The sequence below is a fragment of the Micropterus dolomieu genome, linkage group LG20 (genome assembly GCF_021292245.1).
Source record: "Micropterus dolomieu isolate WLL.071019.BEF.003 ecotype Adirondacks linkage group LG20, ASM2129224v1, whole genome shotgun sequence".
NCBI lineage: Eukaryota > Metazoa > Chordata > Actinopteri > Centrarchiformes > Centrarchidae > Micropterus > Micropterus dolomieu.
The window spans coordinates 25,931,314-25,944,193 of NC_060169.1; the positions used below are offsets into that span (position 1 = coordinate 25,931,314).

The 12,880-nt window shown below is 40.4% G+C and overlaps 2 protein-coding genes across 10 annotated transcripts in view; both read right to left on the reverse strand.

Annotated features, from left to right (window-relative positions):
* Positions 1–2,862, reverse strand: part of LOC123959223 (pro-cathepsin H-like) — a 5,483-nt gene extending 2,621 nt beyond the window's left edge. Inside the window, exons 1-3 of one of the 2 annotated variants that reach the window (XM_046033171.1) lie at positions 2,853–2,862; positions 2,406–2,528; positions 126–157 (exon numbers count right to left, since the gene is read on the reverse strand). In XM_046033171.1, the coding sequence (XP_045889127.1) occupies positions 126–157; positions 2,406–2,460 (87 nt within the window). In that variant the 5' untranslated portion in view covers positions 2,461–2,528; positions 2,853–2,862. Of the gene's footprint in view, positions 1–125; positions 158–945; positions 1,080–2,405; positions 2,529–2,852 lie in introns of those variants that run through there. The other variant, XM_046033170.1, reaches the window with a different exon arrangement.
* LOC123959221 (ras-specific guanine nucleotide-releasing factor 1-like) overlaps positions 2,640–12,880 on the reverse strand; it is a 28,548-nt gene continuing 18,307 nt past the window's right edge. For 7 of the 8 annotated variants that reach the window (XM_046033163.1, XM_046033169.1, XM_046033167.1 and 4 more), the window contains 13 exons: positions 9,981–10,354; positions 9,355–9,471; positions 7,034–7,204; positions 6,246–6,352; positions 6,019–6,131; positions 5,418–5,478; positions 5,157–5,263; positions 4,976–5,060; positions 4,672–4,869; positions 4,050–4,129; positions 3,816–3,933; positions 3,571–3,639; positions 2,867–3,004 (listed from right to left, as the gene is read on the reverse strand). In XM_046033163.1, the coding sequence (XP_045889119.1) occupies positions 2,912–3,004; positions 3,571–3,639; positions 3,816–3,933; positions 4,050–4,129; positions 4,672–4,869; positions 4,976–5,060; positions 5,157–5,263; positions 5,418–5,478; positions 6,019–6,131; positions 6,246–6,352; positions 7,034–7,204; positions 9,355–9,471; positions 9,981–10,354 (1,693 nt within the window). In that variant the 3' untranslated portion in view covers positions 2,867–2,911. Of the gene's footprint in view, positions 3,005–3,570; positions 3,640–3,815; positions 3,934–4,049; positions 4,130–4,671; positions 4,870–4,975; positions 5,061–5,156; positions 5,264–5,417; positions 5,479–6,018; positions 6,132–6,245; positions 6,353–7,033; positions 7,205–9,354; positions 9,472–9,980; positions 10,355–12,880 lie in introns of all 8 variants that reach the window. The other variant, XM_046033162.1, reaches the window with a different exon arrangement.

Genomic DNA, 12,880 nt, shown 5'->3' on the forward strand with positions numbered 1-12,880 from the left:
ACTGTCATAAACTCTGCTGTGCTGCAGGTCAAAAAGAGTGACAGCAAATACAAAAGAAATAATTGAGTTTTTAAAAACTGAGGCACACATTTTCAGTAACTTTGTCATGATGTAGGCCTACATACCTGTGACATCCACTGTTTGAATTCATTTTCCTCTGATAAGACAAAGAATGAAGCCATCGTTTAATAAAGCAGCCTAATAATCACCATTTCAAACTTCAAATTTAGTCCTAAAGCCATTTAAGGTAACTAAGTACATTTACTCAAGTACATTACTTAAGTTCAGGTAGCCAACTTGTATTTCCATTTCATGCTACTTATCACTACTCCACTACAATTTAGAGGGGGAAAAAATTTCACATCACTGCATTTACAGCATCTGACAGCTGTAGTTATGTTTGTTTACAGATTTAGATTTTACGTGCAAAATATTTAATTACTTTATAAAAGGATGCATTATAGATTAAACTATTGCCTCCAACTCGACCAAGTACAACAGTATGATACTTCCACATCAATGCATCCCTGACAATAATCCAATAACGTAATATAATTAATGCTGACAGGGGTCATTTTCTCCATTATGATTACTTGATAGATACTTCAGGTACATTTATGTAGGCTACTTTTATGCTACTTAAACAAGTGACATTTTTAATACACAACGTTTACTTGTAGTGGAGTGTTTTTATATTGCGCAGTATTGCTTCTATTACCTAAATAAAAAGAGCTGAATAAACTACTTCTTCCAACACTGTTCATAATTGTGAAAAATACCTCTATCTTTCTGGCTACTTTTTGAGTGTGGAGCTGCACCTGTCGGAGAGTCTGCCTTTAATTAGACATAAGCTATTTCTGTTAGACTCTAGCGACTACCGTTTCTGCAAATTACAAAAATAAACGTTTGAAAACTAAATGTTTAACTTAAAGAGTGTTTCCTTACCTTCGAGTAAAATTAACGGTGTTAAATGAACTAAACTAAAAACGGTGGTGATGAACCAAACCACACCGGGCGCCATACTTTACCCGTACACTCCAACAGCCTCTGACAGAGTCACATGACAGGGCTGCCTTTCATAATACCTAACCACCCCCTTCCTCTGGCTGAGCCTCTTTGAGCTTTACCATGCAAAGCTACGACCACAGTTTATGGGCTTTTACATAAACTCCGTTTACAGTGTCAAACAAACGTGGCAGCCTTGAAGACACTTCTCCCCCTGAGAAAGAATAGATTTATTAACAAGAGGTAATCAGGAAAGAATACACTTTTATACAAAACTGGAAATACTACTCAAGCTGTTGAAATAGACTGAAATATAATTCTCATACCACTGGGTATTGCTCACTGCAAACATTTGATGTGCCTGTTAGAGGGTAAAGATTTGTGTGCAAGGGTGGGGTTTAAATACAGTACACATACTGTTCTAGATATAGATTTGATTTGAACACGTGAAAGTGGTACATGCCTGCCACTTAAGCTTTAGGTGTTTTTCTTTACAAAGCCTGTAAAAAATACCTATAAATATTCCAAGAATAAGCACAATATTACTACTGTATAGTTCCTGCTAACACATTGGAATAGACAGGATACAGAATGTGTTACACTTATAAGTTGTTATCAACATTTGTTTTAAAGTATCATACACAGAAAAGTTATTACAGAGTTGAACGATCATAAGGATAACACATTTCAAGGGATATGTTTTTAACACATTGCACGTTAGGAAATGCATCAGACCGCCTGTACACAATATTGTACACAGCAAATATTTCTGCTTCATTGGCAAATTGTAGAACAAAATAGTTTACACACTTTTGTGGTATTTAATCCATTTCATGATTAAGGCAAAACCATAATGCAATGGCCAAAGAGGATTAACCATAAAAACTATGCTCTTAGTGTCTGTGTAGAAGCTGGGAATTTAACTTCCTGAAGTGGCTCAATATTGGTTACATCTGCTACATACACTGCCCGGTGCTTATACTGTATATACATCATGTTACCCACCAGGGGAGTAAGGTGATAATAAGCAAAAGCATAAAAACCCATCTCTCCAAACTGAAACACATGTCCTAGCTCAATCAGAAGCCAGCAAGTACTATGGTGTCAGTTTTACTCCAACTATTCCAAATCAATCAGTGGCTACATAAAACATCAGAGCACGATTCAACTTCAGCCACCACGGCAGTTCCACTTTTCACTTCCTTTACTTCGCTGAGAGGGAAGATTTGTCGCTAAATTTCAATTTGAATACTTAACATTTTCATGAAATCAAATCCCATTTTTGATACAATTTATGCTCTGGAGTTTTTTCCTGCAATAGCCATTCAATTTATTTACATTCAGCAATTAGTAGTTTACAGTGTTAGCATTGTGAGTGGATTAGTAGATATTCATATTACTTTTAACTTGTAAGATCGCCACTTGAGGACAAACAGGCTGAAGAAGTGTCTGCATAATGTTTGCATGGGGACTTGTTTAAAGACAATCGCCGTTCTGTGCAGTCCTCTCTTTGATTTTGACATCTGAGCAGAAAAGTGAGAGTTAATCATCATGTGTCACCACCATCTCTCATGAACGAGAGCCGTTCTATACTGCACATTCCCATTAGGATATTATTAAATATCATATCTGTATACCCTCTTATCTGTTTATTCTGTGGTTGAAAATAACTATCATAAAATGGTATTTAAGACGATAAGTAACATATAAATACTCTGTAAATATATAAAGAAAACCTCTCTGGGCTTCTACTCAGTCTCTAATAACGATTATGCACGAGTCCATTGGGGAGCACATACTAGAAGGGCACAGCCTACTGTGTCTAATACAAATAATAGTATATGTACATTATCATATATTGTTCCTGTACACTCCGTATGAGGGTTGAGGGTGGGAGAGATCACGTTCATGATGAAGTTTTGGGCTCAATTCTCAGAGACGCTTCATACAGGCTCTCCTCATCCAGTGCTGTACTGCTGTCCAGCAAGTACTTTGCAACCTAAAGCAATAATGAACAGACAAAGCACTTTGTTCAAGGCTAGGAATAGATGCTCAGTGTGCATACCCGCTATTAGTGAAAATATACATTTATATACAACATTTCTCCCACGGTCAGTTGTGTATCAGTATGATTTTATTTCCAAATGTGAATCCAAAGATGTAAAATGAGAATTGAAATCTAAACTGTATACAGTTAATAAATTATTCATGTAATGAAAATATCACCCACTGTGAAAACATACTGCTCTCCATAAGCATTCACTTACTAGTAATCAAAGATACACATTTTTCCCAGTAGCTTGTGGCTAGTATGTTTTGCTCTTGTCGGTTGCTTGCTATATTCAGGATTACATGAATTTGATGATTTTCACAATTTATACTTGAAAAGACTCCCAAGTGGCCAATATTACTGTTAAGAGTACTGATTGGGAAATACCTTTTACTAAACAATACAGACTTGCCATTAGTCATAACATCAGAAAAAATAAAATGATATAATCAAAGTCTGTAGCTCCTAAAAGTATAAAATGCACACTAAAACAATACAGACTCATAAAAACTCACCTTTGGTTGATAATCAATCTTGTAAGCTGTTTGCTGAAATTGTCTTATCTCTCTGATAATGTGAGATATCTGGGGTCAAATGAAATCAAAATGATATAAATTTCAATCTTGCAAGTTAGTATTGTCAACAATACTTGAGGCACAGATTGGTAACATGTTACAAAAGTGACAAACTAGATTCAAGACAGAAATAATATAAGGTGTAAGGTACTGTATGTATATCTCCCCACTCTCATTTTTTTTACCATTCTCATCTTAGAGAAGTTGACCAGGTTGTCCTCGGTGTAGTTGGGTGTTCCTTCCTCGATGAAGGCCAGGTCAGTCAGGTACATTCCCAGGTAAGGAACGCAGGGAGGGTCACAGCTGAGGACAAAAGGTGGGACAATTGTACAGACACAAAAAACCAGAGGGAACCACATAACTCCTCCACCAGAATGTGTGAGCACCTTACAGAAATGTGAACAACTGTGGATTCTTACTTCTTCAGAGCTTCTCTCAGGTTTTTGAATCGTCCCTCTGATGACACCAGCTTCTGTAACTTGTCAATCACAGTTTTTGTCTAGAAAATGGATTAAAGCAAAACTGTTAAAGCTAAAAATGACCAAGAGCTCTAAGAGCATGTTGTCTTTGTTTCATTTGCAAAACTTCCTGTTTCATTTTTGATACAAGTTTGAAATGCTCACTTTGGCTAGAGGAAAAAGGCTGGATGGTATAGTTTGACATTTTGCGAAATACACCGAATCACTTTTTTGTCAAGAGTTACAGTAGATGAGAAGATCGATACCACTTAGCATACAGATATGAATCTGTATGCTAAATATGAAGCTAGAGCCAGGAGGCAATTAGCTTAGCTTTCTGCACATAGAAAGCCTTATATTTAGTGTTAAAAGATGAGAGTGGTATTGATCTTCTCATCTAATGAAAGAGAGTAAATAAGGGTATTTCCCAAAATGGCAAACAATTCCTTTAGGTCATGTTAAGGTGCCTGAGCCAACTTTAGTAATTACTTGAATAACTAAGCTAAAACCTGGAAATCTTACACCCCTGTATATTAGTGGATAACGATAACTGCTGGATGAACATGTCAGAAATTACTGATACCTGCTTGGAGACTTTGAGCCAGGTCTTCTTGAGGCGGAAGACGGAGCTGCGGTTGAGAGAGGATGTGATCTCCAGCATGGCGTTGTAGTTGTGGAGGCAGCGGCAGATGTCAGCCACTGCCACCCATTTCTCGATCACTGCCACTCGCATGTTAACATCGTCCCATTGCAAGATCTCAGTGGCGATCCTGTTGCTGATCTGACAAAAAATAAAGAGAAAAATACATGCTAATATATCTTTTATGTATCTCGATATCTCTCACATTTATTTTTCTTTATTTCACAATACCAGAGTAAACACATACATCGTTGAAATGCTTGGTTGTTTTCATAATGTACGGAGTTCTCTCGTTTTTATCGTTCTTCATCCAGCCTTGACCAAAGAACTCCCTGTGGAAAAAAGTTTGTCAAATAATCAAACACACACAAACATTCAGTGACTGTGTGTGTCTGTTTGTTTATACACATGTATGTGTGTGTCCTCACTCGTATGGGATGACCTTGAAGACCAGGTGGTCCAGCAGCGTGAGTTGCTCAGCTATCTCCAGGGCAGAGTGGCTGTCAAACGGCTCAGTCTTACAGTCCTCCAAGGCCTGACACAGTGAAAAACATTATCACAACTAAAGCACAAATCATTTCTACAGTACACCCAGTCATTTCAAGAAGAAGAGGTGTTTTATATATTTTTTTGATACTGACAATATTTTTTTATTTAAACTGAAAAGGCTTTTGTAATCTTTCTCTCACCATCTGTGTGATCTCTTCCAGGGTGACCTGGTTGTCTCCGGGGTCCTCCTGAGTGAGAGTTCTACGTGCAAAAAGAGAAAAGTGCTATTATTTGACAGTTTTGTCCACAATTGCATTGACCTTAATAAACATAAATGGATTCCACTTGTCCAAAAGTTCCCAATGTGACCCAGAACATTGGGTATTAATTTATCTTTTTGTTCAGTTTGGGTTTTGCCTTTTTGGTTTCACCTCCACAGGTTGATAATGTTTAGCAGCAATTACTCCAGTTTTACCATTTTGTACCAATGCAAAAGTCTGTTCTGTCTTCCCTTGAAGATCAGAAAATACTTCAGGGATGTTCAGACACTGCAGCTCAGAATAAAAGGTGAAAAGTTTCTATTTTCTGAAGCTCTACTGCCGGTGTCCAGGTATATTGTGTGTCCACCAGGCACCAGATTTAGGCCAGGACCTGGGTTGATGTATCTCCAGTTCCTCTTTTAATACTGATTGTTGGCATCAGAAATCCTCTTGCAGAAACTTTTTTTCTACATGGTGCTGACAAACAGATGTGTCATATGTGACTGCATGTGCAATCAAGCGATGATAACGGAAAACCAACCTGATAATGTTGGCAGCTGCCTTTCTTTCCTGTGTGAGGAGCTCTGGGTCATGCATCACCTCCTCCAGGAAGCCAATTACCCGCATCTTCAGCTCTGTGTTCTGCTCAAAGTCCTGAAGACCAACACAGGAACAACAGCAGAGTCATTGCAGAAGTGTTGTTTTTCTTCTACAATGGCATAATAAGATAAACAAAAAGTGAAAGACAGAAGTAAAGGTGAACTGTACCTGTGCATGTTTGGAGACCCAGTGACGCAGCACATTCAAGACTCTGTTTGTGGCAGCTCTTCTGATAACAAACTCTTTGTCCCCATTCCTCTGGTCTGTAGGAAAGCCTGGAACCAAGTTTAACCGAGTTACAGTGAAACTACACCAATCAGCTGTTGATGTAACAGCATTACTTGTAAATGGTTCTCTCCTTTTGTTATTTGCTTGCAGAGACAAAAAAAAATGCTTCTTTGAATATTTAAAGACTATAAAACTGTGTTCACAACTAGTCAAACATTATTCAAACATAAATGTATTAGCATCAGGAAACTTGAGCTAGGCAGCGATTCCCCAAAACAAGTTGTTTACAGTTGTTAATGTTTCATTACAGTTTTGCAAAATGCAGAACAAAAATCAACTACAATTAAATGAAATAAAGAAAAAAAAACATTCACTTGGTAAAAGAATCAGTCTGTTTCCTAATACAAGACTGATTATAAAAACAGTTAACATCACTGAAACAGATGCTTAAATGATGGCATTAAATAAAAAGAGGACAACACATTTGCAATTAGTTTGAAGGCCTCCTGGTGGGCATGAGGCACCAAACTGCTTATCCTTCAGACCAATGATGTCATTAGTTGATCTATGTTACATTCAAAATGTCTTTCCCTCCCCAGAAGTGTGGCTAAATAATCCAAACCAAAAATGAGTGTTTTTTACATAGTCTGTCATCCAATGATCATCTGTTATCTGATCAGTGAGGTATTTATTGGTCAACAGAAGTGCCATCCCCTCATGTCACTGACCTGTGCTGGCGAGTGACATACGACGGTACTTCTCCTTGGTTGGCGTGCCTTCATTGGCACCAGCGGTGGCGATGGCGAAGGCCGAGGCGGCAGAGAGGGCACTGCGGTTATTGTCCAGCTCTCGGCAAGATGACACCACCATGCCATTGTTGAAGGAAAACAGAGAAAACTCTACATGGAGGAAACGAAATCTAAAGGTTAATACCCTTAATCACTCTTCATTATGCTTTTCAAAAGGTTAAAGGATACTTCCACTAAATAGAGAAATTTCTTATTTTCTGACAAACACCAATATTACAACCCTTTCAGTGTCTGATAGGGTTAGGCTGAAAGAGAAATTGCCAGTGGTTCATCAGTAAGGTGATTAAAGGTGATATGATTCCTTCTGTGAAGTGCTGTGGACAGACTATAAGTATGTGTATAATCAAACTAAGTTGTTGACCAGTGGAGGGCAACAGAGAGCTAAAACAGACCACACAGCAGCGTGTGTCCTGCAGCTTTTGCCAGTGACTGTGTCTGCCGCTCTGCCTCCCTCCTTCACTCCCTGCCTTCCTCCGTTCAGCCGGGGGCGGAATAGAAGAACATGCACATCGTTGCTAAGGTACAAGGTTTCCTTCCACCTACTCACACGAGGCACTGGCTTCCCTTGTATCCAGCACCGTGGGAAGAGAACACACTGGGGATGAATTGTGCCTGACTACCTATGGGGTGGATGCTCCTTCTCTGTGCAGTACGGGGAGGGCCAGGAGGCTGTGGGTGGTTTTTATCAAGACCTTATTTGGCTGTAGTTACGTTTGTCATTTTCTGAAAACATTTGCTATACAGTCAACTGTAACAGGGTCCATTTAACACTATGAATTACACTCCTCATCTCATCCTCTTTGCACTTCTCACATACAGAATCTGAATCTCTGCTGAATGGTAAATGGTCTGATAGTAAAAATCACACCTAACGTTGCCTTTAAAATTATTGATTTCCACTAAACGAAAGAAAACGCAATTTGGACCTTTTTTGTACTTTCTGAAACTGCTGCCAGTTTCCCCTGCTTTACTGACATCTTTAATGTTAAAACCTTACATTTAAAGATGCGTTGTACACATCAAGTAATAATGACAGCTTTCTCTGTATTTGAATTGTTTACACTTCAGAGGCATAAAGTGTGTGACTCAGAGAACTGTGCAAAGTTAAATGCTTCAAATGTTCTAAAGCAACATTTCCAAATGTTGTGAAATACGCTTATTCCCTGTCTTGCCAAGAAATAGATGAGATTGATACCACAGTCGTAACTGTACAGTAAATAATGCACTCACCAGCTTAGCACAAAGACTGGAAACAGTCAGCCTGGCTCTGTTCTGTCAGCAAAGTCTGCCAACTAGCACCTCTAAAGTTCCCTAATTAACAACACGTTGTGGTTTTACGAGGGGTCGTGTGCTGGATTATTTCTTGGCTGGACACAGTACCCTCCTGGAGTCACCAGTTGTGGGCTGCCAACCTGTCCAGCACATAACCCCCATAAACCTGCAATATGTTCTTTTTGCACTTCAGTTTTTGTACAGACTAATGAAACAAGGTATAACTGTTAATAAACGAGCTTTAGAGGAGCTACTAGCTGGATTTTGTTATGTTTGGACAGGGCCAGGTTCCCTGTTTCCAGTCTTAATGCTAAGGTAAGCTAACTGACAGGTGGTGGTAACTTCATGAGATGAGAGTGGATCTCTTCTCATCTAACTCAAAGCAAGAAAGCGAATAAGTAGATTTCCAAAAATGATTTTTGTGAAGCCATTGCTGACTCTTAAACAGTCAGGACATATCCTGCCTAACCTGTGATCTGAAGGCTAACTGGTGTTTCTTCTGCTGCAGGTCTTTTCAGTGCAGTTCTATTACAATTACTCTTTTTAAATTAGACTTTATTTCACTTTAACTGCTCATTTCATGTTAGTTAAGTAATGTAATCTGCCAGTTGGAATTATTCCTTCAAGTGCTAACAGAGGGTGTAACATGCGGTAAGAATAGCAATAGTTAAATGTGCTTCATGTTACCATGAATGTTTTTTGTTATTGACATGATCTATTATTATTGATTTTATTTTGTCATATTCTAATCCGCCAAGACACTCTGCTGGCAAGTACTGTGTGTCACTAGCACCAAGCGCTAAGCTACTGTCGATTGCCAGCTCTTACATTCTTGCCAAGTTACTTAACATTCTTGCCAACTCATTTGTTTTTTAACTGGTGGGTTGGGATTCAAAAGTAGATCACAAGACGTTCTAAAAGGACAAAGAACCGCATAACACAATGGCGGAGAGACAGAGTCATCCTACCAGAGTTTTTTGACTTGACGTTCTTAGGTGTTGACGGTGACTTGGGAGGGGACATTTCTGCCTCCGTTTCGTCACTCTGACTTGGGTCCTCAGCACATTCCTCTCTCACAGACAGATCTGGACAGAAAAAAAGTGTTTCACAATCAAGAAAAAAGAAAACAAAGAAGAAGAATAAATGTACAGACATAAGTGTCGGGCTTGTGGATAGCTGGGAAAATGGCGAGAGAAGACAACAAAAGGTTTAAACAACAGTTTAGGAAATTCCAAAGGCCATTAAGTCTCAAAAAATTATGTATTTTCTAATTTTTATGGTCAATAATCATGGTCAGTTGAATTTTCCAACATGTTTTTCCAACATTTTTTATCGAAAAAACATTTTTGATTTTAAGTTGGAAAAACACATGACCACATGGATGTGGTTGTCTTTCAATCTCAAAGAAAACTGTTCAAAGAAGCTGAAATTTTTCTATTTAGACCTCTTATATATGCACATCAGTACCACTTTGCAACCATAAAGGGATGGTAAGACAGTAAAAGATGATGATTTAGTATGAGCACGACAGTGGACCACAATACACGTGAACCTCATTAAAGCTGAGCAACATCCCTCGGACCGTGATTCTGACCTTGCTTGTTGAGGACAGACTCATCAGCCTTGCCTTCGGCTTTGGCCTCTCCCTCGTCTGGGATTTTGTTAGCCATGGTGCTGGACACATAGAGCTTGTTGATGTCGAGTGTCGTCTTACTGAAGGGTGACATGGTGGAGTGCATGCTTGCATAGCCATTGGGAGAACAGCTGAGTGCAGCAAGGTCCAGGGCTTTGCCCCCTGTGATGATGGGGATGTTGAGCGAAAGCTTGCGACGGCGGTTGGGCGAGGACGTCTTGGTGATGGAGAGAGGAGGAGGGGAGGAGAACTTGCGGCTGGCACGCGGCGACGTGGGTGGCTCGCCGTAGAGGAGTTTGTTGTTCTGGCTGCTGGCAAAGAAAAGCTCCAAAGAACTGCAGGAAAGGACAGAATGAAATAGAGGAGAAAAGGAGGGACGCGTAAGACAGAAGGATGGAAACATTAAAAAGAGCATCTTTCACTATTTAAAAACAACACTTCTTGGATTTTGGGAATTTATTCCGAATGACCCAGTGATCAAAAGACAAATGGTGATAATGGGGTGAAAGGTGCACTTGGTGCCTGTACACAGAAGCAGAGAGGGAACACATCAACCACAGGGCTCTTCGGGAGCTCCTGCCTCTTTTATTTAAGCTACATTGTTTAAGAAAGCATCCTCCTTGCACTGAGAGCCACCCCCTCTGAAGGCCTATAAATAGCATGTCAAGTGACAGTGTGGGAGGCACGGGTGCTGCCAACAGCAACCAGCCCAGGGGAGGCCCACAGAGACATGGGGAGAAAGAAACACAGAGAAAAGGGGAGCCAGATAGAGACAGACAGGGAAAGTGGGAGAAAGAGGTAGAGGTGCATTGCAAAAAAAAAAAATCTAGCAGGGGCAAAAACAGTGAGACAGAGAGGGAGGGGGCGAGAGAGGAGCAACATTGTGGATATGGATTCCACAACAGTGAAGGCTGCTGGCTGGGAGTGGGCGAATGGGAAGCCTCCAGCCCTGTATGGTGTTAGTTGCAGCCATGTTGTGTCTCCTCGCCTAATTTTGCAAAACAGTAAAAGAAAGAAGATGAGAGGAGCAAAGATAGGAAGGAGGAAGCTAGGCAGATAGAGGGAAGGAGACAAGGAGGAAAATTAGAAATACCAAGCCCAAAAAGCAAAGTGGAGAGTCAAGAGAGGTCACAAGTAAAGCAAGAAGGAGGGAAGATGAGAGGAGATAATCAAGCAGGAGAAGAGAGAGGAGTAGGACAAAAAGAAGGAAGGAGGAGAGGAGGGGAGAGGAGAGGAGAGGAGAGGAGAGGAGGGTCTGAGTGCAAAACACCACCATCAATATTTAATACCGTAGAGCCGCTGCAGATGATGGGAGAAAGGGAAAGAGAGAAAGAGAGACTGAGGGAGGGAGAGAGAAGACAAGGAGAAAGGGAGAGGGTGGGGTCCTGCAGCAGAGTGGAGGGTTGCCATGGTGACAGCGCAGCGGAGAGAGGAATGGTCAGACTTGTGGAAAGAAAAATAAAAGTGAGAGAATGGAAAAGGGTAAAGAGAGGAACTAGAAAGAAGAGGAGGGGTTATGGGAGACGGGTGGACGCAGGACCCAATTAACTGAGATGGTGGACAGAAGACAGAGGAGTGGACGTGCTGGTGTGACCTCTCACTGCTTCTCTTCTAGTCCCTTCTCACCTGGATGGGCTGTGATAGCAAGATGGGCTGCTCAGAGACCAGTCCACATGAGAGCAAAGAGAAATCCAGACACTAGGGAAGTCCCACCTTTTCACTGCACCATTACAGCGCTGTTGCTGCATCCTCAGGAGAAAATGTGTGGAAATTTCAAACTTTGTTATTTCTTTAGTTGTCACAAGCTACAGGGATTGGTCTCACAGTAACAAACCATTTTAGCTCTGCGGTTTAAAGATCTCCACTTAAACTCTAACAGAGTATATGCAAGGATAGATGTAATTATAGAAACACTTCATGAAGGACTTCAGTAACTCTGAAGTAACTTCATTACAACTGCAAGCACGGTTACAGTGCAATGCATTTCAAGTCTGATCTCATATTATATATACTGCACATATCATATCAAAATATTTATTCCAGTATCTTTTGCACTATGTTCCATTGCACTATTGTCTTGTCTTATTGTCTTCCTGTCTACAAATGTTATTGTTTTATATATACTGTATATAACCTCACCAGCCACTATGTTAGGTACACCTTGCTAGTACCATGTTGGACCCCTTTTTGCCTTCAGAACTACCTTAATTCTTCATAGCACACTTTCAACAAGGTGTTGGAAACATTCCTCAGAGACTTTGGTCCATATTGATAACATCGCGCAGTTGATGCAGATTTGTCAGCTTCACATCTATGATCCAAATCTCCCGTTCCACCACATTCCAAAGTTGCTCTATTGGATTGCGATCTGGTGACTCTGGAGGCCATTGGAGGACAGTGAACTCATTTTCATGTTCACGAAACTATTTTGAGATGATTTGAGCTTTGAGACATGCTGCATTATCCTGCTGGAAGTAGCCATCAGAAGATGGGTACACTGTGGTCATAAAGGGATGGACATGGTCAGCAATAATACTCAGGCTGTCGCGTTTAAAAGGTTGCTCAATTGGTACTAAGGGGCACAAAGTGTGCCAAGAAAATATCCCATTACAGGTTACCATTACACCACCACCACCAGCCTGAACCATTGATACAAGGCCGGATGGATCCACGCTTTCATGTTGCCAAATATGTACGCCAAATTCTGACCCTACCATCTGAATGTCGCAGCTGAAATCAAGACTCATCAGACTAGGCAATGTTTTCCAATCTTCTATTGTCCAGTTTTGGTGAGCCTGTGCGAATTGTAGCCTCAGTGTCCTGTTCTTAGCTGCCAGGAGTGGCATCTGGTGTGGTCTTCT